Here is a 16,968-nt window from a genome sequence, read left to right as displayed (position 1 = left end):
GTGAGCCTCGTGTTACCTTACACATGCGAAAGCCAGTTATACTTACTTGTTAATATATGTTACCTCAGAGCAGTAGAAAAGGTAGGTATGAATTCTTACATATTCCAACACAGAAGTATAATTATTCTTAGGTTTAAGAAAATTAGGATAGCCAGGCATGGTGGCATGTGCCTTTTTAATCTCAGCATTTGGGAGGTACAGGGGGATGGATCTCTGAGTTCCAGGCCAGCCTGGTCTACATAGTCAGCTCCAGGATAGACAAGTCTGAGAGTGTGTCTCAGAAATAAGTAAAATAAATTTAGGGCTTGCCATAGGAAATTAAGTGGAAGTCTCAAATAATGTAAATACAAGATACATTTTGGAAAACTTACAAGGGCAGATGCATTTTGGATAGTGTTTTAATATTTTGTGTTCGTTCTTTTGAAAGGACTCCCTAAGCTTAAAGCAAAAATGATAAAGTACTAGTGTTTTCTTATCTAGATCCCTCCTCCTCTAAAGCTTAGATTTAAGCCAGTCTTAACTCTACATCCTTGTCCTCAGTTTGTGTCACATTGTTTCCAGTCTTTAACTCTTAACTTTTCATTTGCCCTGTTCTCAAGCCAAACTAGAATAAAGGATAAACCTGAACATACTTCCTGTTTTCCAAATTGTTATCCCTTTTCTGTCTTGAAACAGGCGGTACTTAATCTCAGTTGTATACTTGATGAGAATCTAGAATCATCTGTAATACCTGTGAGGGGTTATCTAGGTTCGTTTAGTCTTTGGACATGCTTGTGGAATAGCTTGATTAGATTGAGGTGGCAAGACAAGACCACTGTGCGTAGCACCAGAGCCTGGTATAGGATCCTGGACCACACAGAAAGGAAAGATTGAGTTGAGAGCATTCTCTTTGCACTCTGGGTGGTGATGTGACCCCTGGACTGTATGTACACTTGAACGGAGCCAGAGAAACTCTTTCTCCCATAGGTTGCTTGGTCAGAGTACTTTTTTACATCAGGGAAAGAACTAGACAAATCCCAGGTTCCACATTATATATACTATATTTGTCTCTCGTCTCTCTCTTTCTTTTTTCTTTTTCTTTTCCTTCTTTTTGTTTTGTTTTGTTTTGTTTTGTTTTGTTTTGTTTTGTTTTGTTTGTTTTTCGAGACAGGGTTTCTCTGTATAGCCCTGGCTGTCCTGGAACTCACTTTGTTGACCAGGTTGGCCTCGAATTCAGAAATCCACCTGCCTCTGCCTCCCGAGTGCTGGGATTAAAGGCATGTGCCACCACGCCCGGCCCCCTCTCTCATTTCTTAACTTTCAAATTTTATAACATTAAAATCTTTTTGTTTTTTAATTGCAAGTATGCTCTTTCCCACCTACGATGCCCTTAAGTTCAGTTATATATATTTGTGTATCACTTTATCTTGAAGCTGCAGACATCCTGCTCTATGGCAGGCACTCCCTTCACCTCTACATTATTTGTCGGCTCTATACTTCATGTGGATACACTATATATATTTCAAAGGAGGAGAGAAGTGCTGGGCTTACTTTCTGGAGCTAGAAGCTGTGGCTGTGAAAGGGAACTCGAATTCTAAAATCCAAGAGCTAGATCACCACCACCTTTTCTGGTTTGGTCCCCTACATTCTTGGAAGTGTTGTGGGGAGTGGAGGGGATGGGGGGTGGGGGATGTAGGCCTGCCTCTCTGCCCCTTGCCTTTGTCCATTGGACCTGTTGTCTTCCTGGTGCTCTTTTCAAAGGGTGGGGTACGGCCTTTCCTGTGGCGAAGTCTAAGCACTAACATCAATATAAATCCTGTCCAAACACCATTGGACAATTGGCTTCCATTTCCAGGAATTCCCAATCCTGTGTCCTGCAGGTGACTGTGCTGACTCTTGTCATATGATTTTGGGAACCTTCCCTATGTTCTCCTTGCCTGACTGGGTTCCGTTCAACCTGAGTGCTGCTGTGACTTTTCCCGTGGCCATGGGGGCCACTACGCCAAGGTCACAGGAGAAGCAGTTGTAGAACAAATGAGCCAAGAGCGCCTTGGGGATCCTGGGGTGTGTGGAGTGAAGATGGAGAGGTGGGGTGGAGAAGTCAGAAAGGACTCAGGAGAAGGGGATCTCAAAGAGGGAGGAGGCGGAGCTCCTGGGGTGGTTGACCCTAAGGGCTGCGAGAGAGGAGGAAGTGGGCTGAGGACACTAATCCTTCATTTACAGAAGGGAGCGAGGACCCTGGTGGAGAAGGGGAGGTCGCCGCGGCTGTGGAGACCCCGGGCTGAGAGGAGGGGCTGGGGACCGGTAGGGGTGGGGTTGGTGGGAGGATACCGCGCGGTAGGGACCCTCAGCTAAGGTGCTGATGATCGGGAGTGGGGAGGACACGGCGGCGTGGTGGCGACCCCGGGCTGAGGGGAGGAGCTGGGTACGGGGGAGGGATTGGAGAACAAGCGTGGTGAAGACACATCTTTGAGGGGAGGGGCTAGGGACCCAGGTGGGGACAAGGCAGGCACCGCCGACTGAGGACCCCCGGCTGACGCGCAGCGGAGGAGGGGAGGGGGCGGGACCGCGGCGGGGCGGGGCGGCGCGGAGCCGCGGCTGACGCGGAGGGCCGGGCCGGGGGCGCAGGGAAGGGGCGGCAGCGAGCTCGCCAGGCGGCCAGGAACCCGGGTGGGGCCGGGACCGAGGCGGTGGCTGGCCAGCGGAGCTCAGGCCGGGCGCGGCGCGCCGGGTGAAGGCGGCAAGGCGGCAAGGCCCCGGCCGAGGCCGGCGGAGCCGCGCAGCTGCGGCCGGCTGACGTGAGCGGCGTGCGGGTCCCGGCCGGCAGCGCGCTGGCGGCCATGGCGGTGGCGCTGGCGGGCCGCGGGGCGCGCGGCGGCAGGGGCCGGCCCCCGGGCGGGCGGGCGGAGGGGGCGGGGCCGGGGCGCCGGGCGGCCCGCGCGACAGCGGCGGCGAAGACGACGGAGACGGGGGGCGCTGGGGCTGATGACAGCGGCCGGGCCCGGGGCGGCGCCGTCCCCGCGGCGGTGCGACAGCGACCCGGCCTCCCCCGGAGCGCAGTCCCCAAAGGTGAGCGGAGCGCGCTGCCCAACGGGCAGCGGCCCAGGCCGGGCTCGGGAGAGAAGAGGAGACGGGGCGGCGGGTCCTGGAGCAACGAGTGCGGCGGACAGTGGGCGCGGACGTCGGGGAGACCTGCGCGGCGGGGTGGGAAGTTGTCCGGGAATAGCTGGGACCGGGGGACTCGGGAAGAGTGCTTGAGACGAAGCGCCCCCAGCCTGGGAAAGTCGGAAAAGTTGGCGGCCTTGGGGATCTCAGTCGGGGAGACGCTGAGCGGGACGTGCGCTCGGGGTCCCGAGTTGGCAGAACGTGGATTCACACCCACGTTCCTGGCCGCAGGCAGCTGCAGGGCCGGACTGAGAACTTCTGGCTTCGGCGGCAGCAGCATGCACTGGCCAAGGTGAGGCACCACATGGGAAACCGTGGCCCAGGGGGGAACACCCATGCAGAGGTTTCCCTGGGATGCCCACCCCACCACCACCACCACCACGCATTTCACCGCTGGTACACGGATGGCAGTAGCCTCGCGGTTGAAAGACTGAGATGGCCAATGTAATAGCCAAGAAGATCCTAGAAGAAATCTTCCCGAGGTTTGGGATATCCAAGGCAATCAGGTCCAATAATGGACCTGCCTTTGTTGCCCAGGTAAATCAGGGACTGGCCAAGATATTAGAGATTGATTAGAAGTTACATTGTGCATACAAGCTCCAAAGCTCAGGACAGGTAGAAAAGATGAATAGAATTCTAAAAGAGACTGGTGTAGACTTGGTGCTCCTTCCCCATGCCCATCACTGTCTTAAATGATGTGCTTAAACCTACATGTTGTTGTAATAATAATCTGTATGCTAAGTTAAAAGGCTTGCAGGTGGTGCAGAAAAAAGTCTGGTCACAACTGGCTACAGCGAATGAGCCGGGTACCCCAAAGACATCTCACCAGTTCCAGCCAGAGATCTGATCTACATACACCTACATCATGCCCAGACCCTCAAGCCTCACTAGAAGGGCCCTGCCTAGTTCTGTTTACTATCCCTTCTTATTCTGTTTTTGTTTTTAACCTTTGGCCCATGTTATGATATCTATTCTCCACGTAGACATATAGACTTCTAAAATTCTTAGATTAGAATTACTTAGTACAAGAAGAGGGGAATGAAAGAAAATAAAACTTGAGACCTGTGATTCATGTAATTTATGTCAAATAGCCCAAAGAGTTGTTTGTGAGCTTTGAAACCTAGGGCTGAGAACATAGCAGAACATGCCCGGGCAGGCCCGTCGTTAAGACATTCCTGAGGCTGCTTGGCCATACCTGTCTGGGCTGGCCCCGCGCCTCCCTATCTCCCCCCCTTCTGACCTAAGTTAAGTACAGTCTGCTGGTGTTTAAATGGACCAATCATGTGAAACCGCGCCAATTCCTCCCCCAGCCCCAGCCCCTTTTCTTTAAAAACCCCTAGTTTCCAAGCCTTGTGGTCGAAACCACTGTCTCCTGTGTGAGATACATTTCGACCCAGAGCTCCGCCATTAAACTACCTCATGTTTTTACATCAAGGCATTCTGTTCTGTTCGTGATTCTTGGGTGCACACCGAATTGGGAATTGAGTGGGGTTTCCCCACTAGGTTCTTTTAACTGTCATGCATCTAAACTGAAAACAAAAGTCCCACCTACACTACTACAGCTGAAGCTATTTACTTTAAAACAACAAAATCATTAGTTTCAAAACTATAACTATCCTGCTCCATCAGTTTAGCAGGCACTGTGGGCGTCTCCCACACTTGGCCAACCATGTTGCGTAACTTACTCTTTGGTTTTTAACACTGACACTGCTATTAAGAACAGAGCCAAAAAGGCATTTCAAAGACAAATTATTTCAGCTTCAGAACCCAGACTTTTAGAGAATGTACACATGCATATATTCTGACAGGGTACTGTAACTCAAATTAAGATAAATCAAATTTGAGAAATAAGACATGCTCTTCCCTTGCTGGTGGTAGTACATTCCGCCAGCCACCCTCCTCCCTCCCTCTGTGGTACCTTCAGTTCTGACACTGTCCCCTTCTCAGTGAATCTGAGCAGCAGCACCAGGGAGAATGTGAGCAGCTGGCCTGCGGCCTCTTCTGGAAATTCACGTATGTTGATCTCCCCATGGCTTAAATGATCCCGGATACGAGGACCCTCCTGATAGTTCAGGAAATCCCACAAGAATTCCTTTTAGAATTGACAGAGAAACATTCTGTCAGTGTTCTGGGCAGATGAAGAGTGAATGGCAGGGTTTCCTGGCAGTTCTTGGCTTGCTTATAAACTGATGGGAAATGCAAGTCTCAAAGAGGGCACTCACCCCATCCTGCAGCTGGAACTGTAGTGGGGAGCCCTTGTTCAGTACAGCCTGCCTGTGGGGGGTGGAGGGGAGGGAGCACCAACCACCAAGGGAAGGGAAACAAACTTCCCTAAAGAAGCCTAAGTCACTGCTCTTGCTGGGAGGAGCATAACCAAGCAGCTGTCCCTTGGCCACTGTTTCCCTGCATTCACCATGGACTACTCCTGCATCTTAAGCCAGCAAATATGGCTGCTCCCTCTTCTAACACTACATGGCCCAAGCCTGCCTCTGCCAGACTATGGGGGCGGGGTGGGGGTGGGGAGTCAGAAAAGCACTCATGTGGACTGACTGCCAACAGAGGAAGAGTCCAGGGTGTTGTGGATAGCACTGGAGCTAATTATATTTGATGTTAATTCTGCTCTAAGAGTGACTTCGAACAAGGAATGAGTCAGCACTCAGGTGATTTCCTGTAAAGCTGCTCCCCACCTTAATTTGTAAAATAAAGGAGAGCTGATGATTGGGCAAATAAAGGGAAGGTGGAGGGGAAAGGGGTGGTGGGGAGAAGGAGATTTGAGAGAGGCAACTCAGGGGAGGAGGAGGAAGAAGAAGAAAAAAAGCAGAGCAGAAGCACATAGCCTGGAGAAATGGCAAGTTCTAAGGGGTCTCATAAGATGTGGAAGATGGTAGTGTAGTGTTAGATCTGCCCAATCTAGGCGCACAGCATGTATTCATATTAATTGTGTTGTTGTGTTTTCATTGCCGGGGCATATTTGCGATGGAGACTTAGCACAACACCAGGGGATTCAGGATCAAAAAAAAAAAAAAAAATCAGCTAGATTAGTCATCTTACTGTCTGAGGGCAGGAAGGGTGTCAAAAATCACATAAGGAATGAATGGGGCATATAATCCAGCTCTTCTCTCAGTAAGGCAGACAGAAAGTATCTACTGTAGTCTACAGAGAAGTCACTGTAGTATTCTTACAAAATATAAAATGCTGATTGAAAAAAGGGCCAAAACATTAATTGTATCATCCAACACTTAAACTTTTTTTTTTTTTTTTTTTGGTTTTTCGAGACAGGGTTTCTCTGTGTAGCCCTGGCTGTCCTGGCACTCACTTTGTAGACCAGGCTGGCCTCAAACTCAGAAATCCTCCTTCCTCTGCCTCCCAAGTGCTGGGATTAAAGGCATGGGCCACCACCACCCGGCCCAACACTTAATCTTAAAGATATCTGACTGTTGCTAAGTTTTACAAACAAATATATAATCCTTTCTTTAGTAAAAATACATAGAATCAATAAAAAAAAAGTATTTAGAAAGAGGGCAGCCAAATCATCAGGCACTCAGAAGCACAGAAGTGGCTGCAGTCGCTTCTGGTGGTGTCTGTGACAGGCCAAGCAGGCCGGCTCCTGAGCACACCACAAATGATGTTCATAACCAGAAAGACGCGAGACTGGGGATACATGGGCTTTACCATGGCAGGCTCTCCAAGGAAACAAGGAAGCTGGTTCATGCTACCATCACTCATGTGTTTTGCCAGTATCTAGAACACCAAACATAGATGAGTCAATAAGCTGTTAAGCTGACACATGTACAAGAGTCATGTACGTACACGTACAGAGACACTAATCTGTACACATACAATTACAACATTTGTATTTCCAAAGTTGTTGCCCTGGCTAAAAATAGTTGTTCACAGCAGTGGTTATAGCCAATGGTGTCAATCTGCATTTTCCAACTTTGTGTTTTGAACAACTACAGAAATAAGATTAACAATGTTGGGCCTCAAAATTAGCCTAAAAACTTTATTTATTTATTTATTTATTTTAAACGGTTTCATGTATTACAGGCTGGCTTCAAACCCTGTATCTACCTCCCGAGTGTTGGGATTACAGATGTGTACCACCATGCTGGGTATATTCAGTGCTGGAGATTGAGCCCGCAGCTTCATGACTGCCAGGCAAGCACTGCCTTCACTAAATGCAGCCCCAGAGCTATAGCTGAAACCTTGCATGAGCTTCTTCTTCTTGCCTATTACCATCAACATCTTCCTGTAAGCATGCTACTCATAGTTAATCTTTCTGGGTTTTAAAGGCACTTATTTTACACGCATTGGGTATTTTTGCATGCGTGTATGTATGTATGTGTACCATGTGCATGCTTACACCCGGCTGTGGGCCAACATATGGGTGCTCGGAACCAAATCCAGGTCCTGCAGGAAAAGCACGTGCTGCTGACCTCTGAGCCACCTCTCCAGCCCTAATCATTGCATCTTCATTTGTATCTTGAAAGAAAATACATTTTTTCAAGTTTTTTTTTCCAAGTTTGGCTACTTACTTCATCAAACGTGGTATATAGAATTGTTGACTGCAGAAAAGGGAAGATAAAAAAGAGAAACAATTAAAAAGAACAGCAGTATTCTGCAAAATCAGAAACAATTCTGGCTTCAGAAAATGTTGATGCTTTTGCAACACCATGAAGTTGAAAGGGCAGTTTGGAAACAGAACCATCTTATGTAATCACAATTCAAATAAATATATGCTGTAACAGCAAATAAAGCATGCTGTGTGTGTGTGTGTGTGTGTGTGTGTGTGTTGTAAAGGACTGAATCTGGGGTTTTGCACATATTATGCAAGTGCTTAGCTAACATTCTGCATCTCCAGCCCTTAAAACTTTTAAATAGCCACAGACAATTGTCAACATAGTAATTGCAGTTTGAGTGAGTAACAGAAACACTTGTACCTCGGCTGTGAGCAGTCTATCAGGACACTTGTTAACTGCAGCAAACAGTCTCCTGAGTCCAGCTTCTAGCTGTGACAGCAACAACATGGTGTAGTCGGCAAACCTGGGGGACCAGAGTCTATTAGCAGGTGTCTCAGTTACTGCACTGCAGCCTCAACACAAATAATATGGCATTGAAAACAAGGATATACAACTTGCTAATGTGGAAGCAAAATACTAGGATCCAATTCTAAATAGACTAATGACTTTAAAACCATTTTTCTTTCTTTTTTGGGGGGGGGGCATGTTTTAAAGCTTGATGAAACCTTTTCATAGTTTCAGTAGAACAAAATGCCATTAAGGTTCTATAAACACTGCATATCACTTCTGAGGATGGCCAGAACAGAGCTGCAGAGCTGCAGAGCTGCAGAGCTGCAGGGAGTAGCTGAGGAAAAGTGAATCTAAGCGTGAGGTCACCTGAGGATCAGTAATGACCCCACTCACTGGATCTCCAGGCTCTGCCTCCCTGAAAACATGCTGTGCCTGGCTCTTGCATGGCTTTGGTTTTGAGGGAATACATGGCCAGGCTTGTCTGTCTTCCTCCCTCCCCGACTCCTGTAGTTCTCTTATGATAGGTGCAATATTTTACTTATAGTAAGAGCTCAGAAAAATACAAAGAAGCTTATTCTAACAGCAACAAAAAAAAGCTCTATCAATAGCACCAAGAAGATTATACAGAATATTTCAACCAGTCAGGGCTTGTCTGAGTCACCAAAGGAAGGCATTCTGCACTCAGCCTAATCTGAGAGGTCTCACCTCTACCCCCTCAGCATTGCGCAGGCCTCTCGTCTTAGCACCAATAAATAGCACCATGCCACCCTTGTTACCTGTGCGACTTGAACTTGCTCACTGCCATTTCCCAATATGGCAACATGATTTTTAATAGGAAGTTGGATTTTGTCATCACTGTCTCTAATGCTGACAGTACCTCATAAGTCACACCTGTAAAAGAGCAAGTATCTTTGTAAACACAACCATAGTCAGCAACGGAAAGATGTCAGGAACACATGTGGACAGACATGTCAACCAGCCAGCACCCTGGGACAGATGAACTGTGGCCTGAGGCAGAGCATCCCTAAAAAGGGAGAGTACCTGGCCTACAGCTACAGTAAAGTGGCCTTAGGAAGTTGCCAAAAGGAAAAATGGGCAACTGGATCTCTTCAGAGACTTGGGCAGCAACTGAGAGTGGGGCTCAAGCGAGTTGAGGACACTGACCTAGAGGAGTAAGAAGTAGTCTCAGAGCCAGGCGTGGTGGCGCACGCCTTTAATCCCACCACTTGGGAGGCAGAAGCAGGCGGATTTCTGAGTTCGAGGCCAGCCTGGTCTACAGAGTGAGTTCCAGGACAGCCCCACAGCTATACTGAGAAACCCTGTCTCGAAATCCACCCCCTCCCCCCAAAAAAGAAGTAGTCTCAGAAGATACAGCAATTTTCACTATTGGCACATCTGATATAATGGCCACTCATACAGATGTAGACAAGGTGAGAGGAAAGAAGAACAGATACCATGAATGCCCCCAAGATTTCTGAATGGTAGCACATCTGAGGAAGAGACCAGCTCTAGCTGTGACTCTCAGGGCCAATAGCATCCAAGCAGTGGGAAGGGGTGAAGTTTAAAAGGGTCTTCCAATAACTTACAGAGCCATCTTGGCAACGGCAAGCGCATATTTCACCAAGAATTCAAGTCTGATACTACTTACAAAGTGAGTGCGCAAATACCTTTACGAAGACATAGTAAGGGGGGACTTGCCAGGAAAAACAATCACATCCTCTAAGTTTGTGAGTGTTACAAAAGGTCGATGTGCCAAGGTGACCTTTGTGTGGTGAAGGTAACTCTTCAGTAACTGGCCCAGTCCTGCCGTCAACAGCAACATGGCTGAACAGTATCTAGGGAAGGAGACAGAGAGCCCCTGGAAAATGAACAGAGCCACATACAAAGATCTCTCCTTCAACAGAGAGTGTTAAAATTATGCCAGGAGGATTGAGATGGATCAGCAGGGAAAGGCATCTATAGCCAAGCCAGATGTCTTGAGTTCAATCCTTAGGCCTGCATTTGGAAAGAGAACCATTCCCCACTATTTCCCTTTGACTTCCATACAATATGGGCATGAATAAATGAGTGTAAAAAAATTAAGGGAATTAAGAAAGGAAACCATCAAACTTCAGAACTCTCCATAGATGGAATTAAGCTGTATAATAACCAGGAAGGCTTTCTACCTATCCTGGCACCTACGCTTGTTCCTAGGAGCAAAGGCACTGAAACACATTCTGTCCCACCCACGCTGCTCTGCTGTTGGTGGACAACTTGACCACCCATGTCTCAAATATTTTGTCTTTCACAAAGAATCCTTCCTTCTTGTGAAATTCAAATACAGCAAATTCTATTTTTTTTTTTTTTTTGGTTTTTCGAGACAGGATTTCTCTGTGTAGCCCTGGCTATCCTGGTACTCACTTTGTAGACCAGGCTGGCCTCGAACTCATCTTTTTTTTTTTTTTTTTTTTTTTTTTAAGAGTTATTTATTTATTATTATATGTAAGTACACTGTAGCTGTCTTCGGACACTCCAGAAGAGGGCACCAGATTCCACTAGAGATGGTTGTGAGCCACCATGTGGTTGCTGAGAATTGAACTCAGGACCTTCGGAAGAGCAGTCAGTACTCTTAACTGCTGAGCCATCTCTCCAGCCCCAAATACAGCAAATTCTTAAGCAGATTAAGGAAGAAAGTTACTTAACCAGCAACTCACTTTGGAGGAATATCTTGAGGGGAAGCAAAGCCATGCCACAAGACGTTTCTCAGGTTGAGTCCGCAGGGAGACCCGATGAAGACTTTTAGTATGTCCATCTAATCCAGTAAGACAGCAGATTAGGGAATCGTGGAGTAAATCAATTCAAGCCTAAAATGTTTGCTTTCTCCCTTAGTCCTAAGAAAGCCAGCAGCTTCTGCTGGTGTTAATAGTAACAATAATGAAACTAACATGAAAATGTTATTACATTTTTATTCGGTATGTGCCAATGTCTAGAGGTCAGAGGAGAACCTGAGGGAGTTGATTTATTCCCACCAAGTGCATGCTACTATTTGAATTGTTGTCAGCCTTGGTGGCAGGCACCTGCCCCCAGTGAGCTATTGCACTGGCCTGAAACCAACATTTACTAAGTGGTTAACACATGCTAGACACATTTTATTTAATGATTCATCAATTCATTTATCCCTAGACTCACCGTTGAGGACGGCAATAATATTTCCCCCTGTGCATATAAAGTAACACAAGTGAAGAAGATGAGCCCAGGGTTTCAGAAACCAGGACCGGCAAAGTAGTCCTAGGGCTAGGAGCAAGCCACGCACTCAAAATGTACAGCTTTAACACTAGACATCAGAGGCACCCAGGATCTGGACACAGCAGAAAGCGCAGACACAAACTCCATACCAGGCAGCATGGGCCTATATGGTAAGAAGGATGAGAATAGCAGCTCCAACTAGGCTGTATCCAAGTCCTGTGTCCCTACCTCCTGCACAGACTCGCAAGAGAGAGAACACCAGCCAGCCCTCAGGGAAGACAGGGAAGACAGGGAAGCAGTCTTGGTTTGTGTGGGCTGCTGCAGAGCAGAGGGAAAAATGCTTTCTGGGCCCCTCAAGCAGAACCAGCAGGTGAGAAGCTCAGAGGGGTTTAACCCAACATCCATGTCAACAGCCACATCTCTCCGGAGCAGCCTCAGAACCCTGTTCCCTTCCCCCATTTTATATACCATTTATCAGCAGCTAAGAAAATCATCTAGAACAATTTGCAAAACACAAGAAAATCAAGAAGAAGGAAGACCAACGTGTGGGTACTTCATTCCTCCTTAGAAAAGGGAACAAAATACCCATGAAAGGAGTTACACAGACAAAGTTTGGAGCTAAGACGAAAGGATGGACCATCCAGAGACTACCCCACCCGGGGATCCATCCCATAATCAGCCACCAAACCCAGACACTATTGCATATGCCAGCAAGATTTTGCTGAAGGGACCCTGTTATAGCTGTCTCGTATGAGGCTATGTCAGTGCCTGGCAAACATAGAAGTGGATGCTCACAGTCATCTATAAGATGGAACAAAGGGCCCCCAATGGAGAAGCTAGAGAAAGCACCCAAGGAGCTAAAGGGCTCTGCAACCCTATAGGTGGAACAACAATATGAACTAACCAGTACCCTCCCACACACACACCCCCAGAGCTCGTGTCTCTAGCTGCCTATGTAGCAGAAGATGGCCTAGTCGGCCATCATTGGGAAGAGAGGCCCCTTGTATGCCCCAGTACAGGGGAATGCCAGAGCCAAGAATTGGGAGTGGGTGGGTAGGGGAGTGGGTGGGTAGGGGAGTGGGTGGGTAGGGGAGTGGGGGGATATGGGAGACTTTCGGGATAGCATTTGAAATGTATATAAAGAAAATATCTAATAAAAAAAAAAAAGAAAAGAACAGAAAATCATCTAGAGGACAAAAGTGTCCATTCAGAGGGACATGGTTAATGGGAATAAAATGTGTTTAATGACTCAGTAAGCAAGAGTCCATACTCCAGCCTCAGCTCAGGCTCTCCATCCGAAAATTATTTTCAAGCTGGCCAGGGAGTGAGCAGGGGGTGAAGGTACATACACTGAGGATGGTTTCTCAGCCCCAAATGTGAATTTGGTGGATCTCTGGTACAACTAGGATGGCTGTTCTGGTCTTCTGCCTCTCTGAGCTGCCTACATGTCACCCTTTAGTTTGAAGTCTCTTGGTTACAGTTCCTCTAGAATATTCTGGAAATTATAAAGGCTACATCATCATAATCGTCATAATAACAACAACAACAACAATAATAATAATGTTATATAGTATATATAACACACAAACACACACACACATTATGCCACTGTAAGTCTGAATGGCTGCAAAAAGCATAAATTCCTACCTGTTAAAAACAGAAGTATTTTAGGACAAAGATATAATACTACCATCCCAAAGTGGTAAATATAGTCTATGGTGACTCAGTAATATCATTATGAATACTTAAATGAACAAAGTGATATGCTTCTAACTACCTCTCTGGCTGGATTTTATGGTTATTCTATCATAATCAAATCTGGAGAGAGAAACCCTGTGGGATATGTGGGAGAGAGACAATTCCAGAAGGAAGAGAGACGAATACACTTAATCGGTTAAACGGTAAATGTCTTCCCAGAGTACTTTAGCTTTGGAAGATCAAAAGCACAGCTCATGCCAGCTACTCTATGCTTTATGTAGAATTTGCACACTTACCACAGCATGTCCAAAGACTTGTGCAAGCTCTGCAGATGCAAGAAGATCTCTTAGGAGAAAGGGGCACTCTTTCCCAACCAGTAAAAATACCTAAACAAAGAGAAATCACATAATAATTACATGATAATCAGCAGTGATAATTTTTAAACAGAGCATAATGAATGAAGTGTGGTACAAAGGAACAAAGAAAAGCAGCTAGACACAGATTTCCTTTCCTATGTGTGTGTTTGTGTGTGTATATATGTGCACATGCCCGTGCACACATGCAAGTGCTCTCAAGCACATATGTACGAGGTGACTGCACATCTGGCCTAGGGGCCAAAGAAAGGCAGAATCCTCCATCACTCTCCACCATATTCCCTGAGACAAGGTCTCTTATTGAAACTGGAGCTAGAATGGAGGCCAGAAAGCCCCAGTTATCCCACTCCTGTCTCCACCCCATCTCCACACAGGGTGGTGTTACAGGAGGTGCAGAAGCAACCATCCATAGCTTTTGATTGTTTAACCACAGGTGCTGTAATCTAAGTTCAGGTACTCGTGCTTATGGAGCAAGTGTTTTTGTTTTGTTTACTGAGTCATTTCCCAGCTCACAAGAACTAGGTAGGATTTCTTAACTATGTACAAAGAGAATCGTTGTATGTTACAGAAAAACAGTAATAGAAAGCAAGAGATCTGAAGTTCTGTGTTCATCCATGAGGATTCTCACACTCACGTCGCCGAGGGCTCGCTCCAGACAGGAAGCTAGTTTCATCACGCCGAGGGAGACGGCAGCAGGCTGCGAGCTTTGCAAGGCATCAAGTATCTCAAGAAACAACTATTCAGAGGAAGACACACACTCGAGCTCAGATTCAGTGAAAGATGTTTCTCAAAGCAACAATAATGTTTATTCAATTACTATTTCCGCACTCAAGCCTCTTAAGATTTGAAGGTTTAAAACTTTCGGAATAAAAAGAGTTTATATTGGAAATACTATAATAAAGGAAATTATCTAACACCTAACGGGTTCTTTGGAAGTTCTTTAAATGTTTGTTCAAAGCACAAATTTGGTTATTTCCTATAATGATTTTTGGTTTAGTTCCTCTAGAAGGCAGCTTACCTCCCTGTTCTAGAGTCAGACATATTACAGGTACTGCATCATTATAGTCCTTTAACATGTCAAATAAGACGCAGGAAAAGACAAAACGCAAAGCACACAAGATTTGCATTAGGACTTGCCCCATATTACTACCTTCTTTTCAATTCCCTGTTAAGAAAGCAAGCGCCTACTCTCTGATCTCCTAACCCTGCCATCTCTCTGGGAGGTCTGCGCTATACGCTCAAGCAGACTTTATCTTCTAAAGCCTAACAGAGCCCAAAAGTTGTTCAAAGTGCTACCTTCAACTCAGGCTTCAGATACAAACTGCTTTGACTTCTCTTGCAGTCCCTGGGACCTCTTCAAAGTTGTAAGGTATAGTGAGCACAGTGAAAATGCTTTTTATACATGGAAAAAATAACTTAGTCAGGATCCCCACTCCACCCAAAGCTGCACCTGGTAACCAGAACTCAGTGACATCACCTACTCAAGATAATGAGACACAGGCCTAGAACCCCATGACGACCACTGGACAGTATATAAACAGAGACTAAAAGCCGTGCTCTGCTCTGCACATCTGGAGAGATGTCACTGTGCTCTGCCCTGCAGCTGGAAAGTCTCCCTAGAATCCTGACCCTCAAATCAGAGACTTCTGTTAAAGAGGGGACCTGAGCTTCGGTTAAGATATGTCACATAGTTAGGGAGATAGGCTTAGGGCTGGAGTTAGGAATTTAGAGAATGAATACTATGTGATGACCCTTGGCACAATAAAATATAACTTCTGTTAAAGTAACTACGTGTATCTACCTGCTTGCTTGTGTCATTAGGCCAAAGATGAAAAAGACATCCTTAACTTGGCAAGTAACAAGGACTTCCAATCTGTGAAGTCTTTGATTTCGAGAGAGATGCAAATGTCAAACCTCTGGATAAGTTGTCCACTGGTACCAAGGCGAATACTGAATTTCAAACTGAGCCCTGGTCAGAGCTGAGATGTGTAGGTGGATGGCCTCACACACCGGACCCAGCTGCTGCACACTTCTCCTGTAGTCCAGACTTCGCCCTGATAGGAGGAGAAAATGGTTTAGCTCCACAGCTCTGCCAAGGAATGAAAAACACCTAAATCAGCGAAAACCTTTAATTACAAAATGTCCCCCAAATCAAGCAGCTTATAATTGAACTATGCTAAGTATACATGCAGCTCAGTAGAAATGAACTGTAAACAGTTTTACTACCAGAACAGAATGCGTAGCTGGAGGTTTGGTTGCTCTTGATAAACTATAAAAATACGTAATTTTAGATATAACTCATATTGTCACTTAGGTGCTGTTCTGTGTAACATGGTGAGAGGTGCTACCTCATTTTGTCTTGTCTTTTATCCAGAGAACCCATTCTGTATATATAGCTAGTGACTAGTGGATCCAAGCCCTAAGATACTAGAATAGTCTAGTATCTCTTAGACCCTGCCTTCTTGGCCCTCCTGCTTACATTATGCCCTTAACTAAACCTCTCTTGACTTTTGAATATTTCTCCTCTGATTTACAACCACACTATAACACTCTTCAAGAAGAACAAATGAAGGTTTAACCACACAACAAATTTTTAATGTTACAGTACTAACGGAAGCTTGATGTACAAAGAGAATACAAACCTAATTCTTCATATCTCACACGGTCAGTAATTGCTTTCCATCGTACTTCACCATTTTGAGTTACAATGCTATTGATATCACAAATTTCTTTGAGTTCAAACCCAAGGTTACAAATCAAGTCATGCACTAAAGGAGAAAGGCATGTGGTCATGGAATCCCCTGGTAAAATCTGAAATATAAACCATAAAAGGCACTGTTACATTCAAGTGGAAAGAAAATCCGACCTTAAGAACAGAGTGAACTAAGGCATGACAGCTGTTAATATGCTTTCTGGTTACCATAATAGCTCTATGCGTAGAACAGTGCTTAGACACTTGAGGGTATTTTGTGTATCCCTTTTAAATGTTCATTGTGGAACTGGAATCGTTTCGTTAATCACACTTGCTGACTCTGGAGTTAGGAGGCTTGGTGGGTCACTCCCATTCCTTTATTATACCGCAGTTCCAAAAAATCAGAGATACTTTACAGGGAGTGTGAGAAGAGAAAACCTAGCATCCCTAACCTTGTATGAAACACAACTCGGGCCCAGAAGCACCGAGTTAAGGAAGTAAGAGTGATGGATGCCAGCCCTGAGGTGATTTACCTTTTTCGGTTTTTTCGCAACCCCTCCCCCCCCTCTCATCAAACACAGTGTTCTGTAAATTGACTTCCCCGGTTGCATGTAAGCCCACCCACACTATCGCGTGACAGTATTGCGCTGCGGGCCTGCCAGGACGGGCTCCTGGAACAGCAACTCAGAATAAGGGATGGGACGCAGCGCTCCGCCCTACCTCCATCGCTTCCGGCTCGGGTCGCGGCGCTCTCTGATTACTCACGCGCCCCTCCTTCCCGGCTTCCGGGATGCGGCGCCCTCTG

General features: G+C 46.2%; 1 protein-coding gene and 1 long non-coding RNA gene across 13 annotated transcripts; one reads left to right on the top strand and one right to left on the bottom strand.

The window, feature by feature from the left end:
- The first annotated feature begins 2,605 nt into the window (after positions 1-2,605).
- On the top strand, positions 2,606-14,387 carry Gm3255 (predicted gene 3255). 3 transcript variants are annotated; one of them, NR_169150.1, is made up of 3 exons: positions 2,606-3,048; positions 7,192-7,302; positions 14,040-14,387. It is a non-coding gene; the product is annotated as a predicted gene 3255 (long non-coding RNA). The 3 variants fall into 3 exon arrangements; NR_169149.1 differs by having other exon boundaries at positions 2,606-3,436; positions 7,192-7,395; NR_169151.1 differs by lacking the exon at positions 14,040-14,387 and having other exon boundaries at positions 2,606-3,436; positions 7,192-7,665.
- On the bottom strand, positions 4,206-16,919 carry 9030025P20Rik (RIKEN cDNA 9030025P20 gene). Of its 10 annotated transcripts, none has more exons than NM_001123370.1 (12): positions 16,884-16,919; positions 16,114-16,282; positions 15,386-15,525; positions 14,106-14,207; positions 13,394-13,483; positions 10,868-10,965; positions 9,873-10,009; positions 8,951-9,065; positions 8,085-8,187; positions 7,680-7,709; positions 6,817-6,885; positions 4,206-5,236 (listed from the first exon to the last, which is right to left on the bottom strand). In NM_001123370.1, the coding sequence occupies exons 1-12, from the start codon at positions 16,887-16,889 to the stop codon at positions 4,979-4,981; spliced, it is 1,317 nt and encodes a 438-aa protein (NP_001116842.1). In that variant the 5' UTR covers positions 16,890-16,919; the 3' UTR covers positions 4,206-4,978. The 10 variants fall into 10 exon arrangements, 8 of the variants coding, with proteins under 8 accessions (NP_001116842.1, XP_006523430.1, XP_011244525.1 ...); XM_006523367.2 differs by having other exon boundaries at positions 4,877-5,236; positions 16,789-16,887; XM_011246223.3 differs by having other exon boundaries at positions 4,878-5,236; positions 15,273-15,525; positions 16,884-16,915.
- Positions 16,920-16,968: the final 49 nt, after the last annotated feature.

This window comes from Mus musculus, chromosome 17 (genome assembly GCF_000001635.26).
Source record: "Mus musculus strain C57BL/6J chromosome 17, GRCm38.p6 C57BL/6J".
Lineage (NCBI taxonomy): Eukaryota > Metazoa > Chordata > Mammalia > Rodentia > Muridae > Mus > Mus musculus.
Note: the sequence above shows the minus strand (reverse complement) of the source record. Positions and strands in the feature narration are given on the sequence as shown.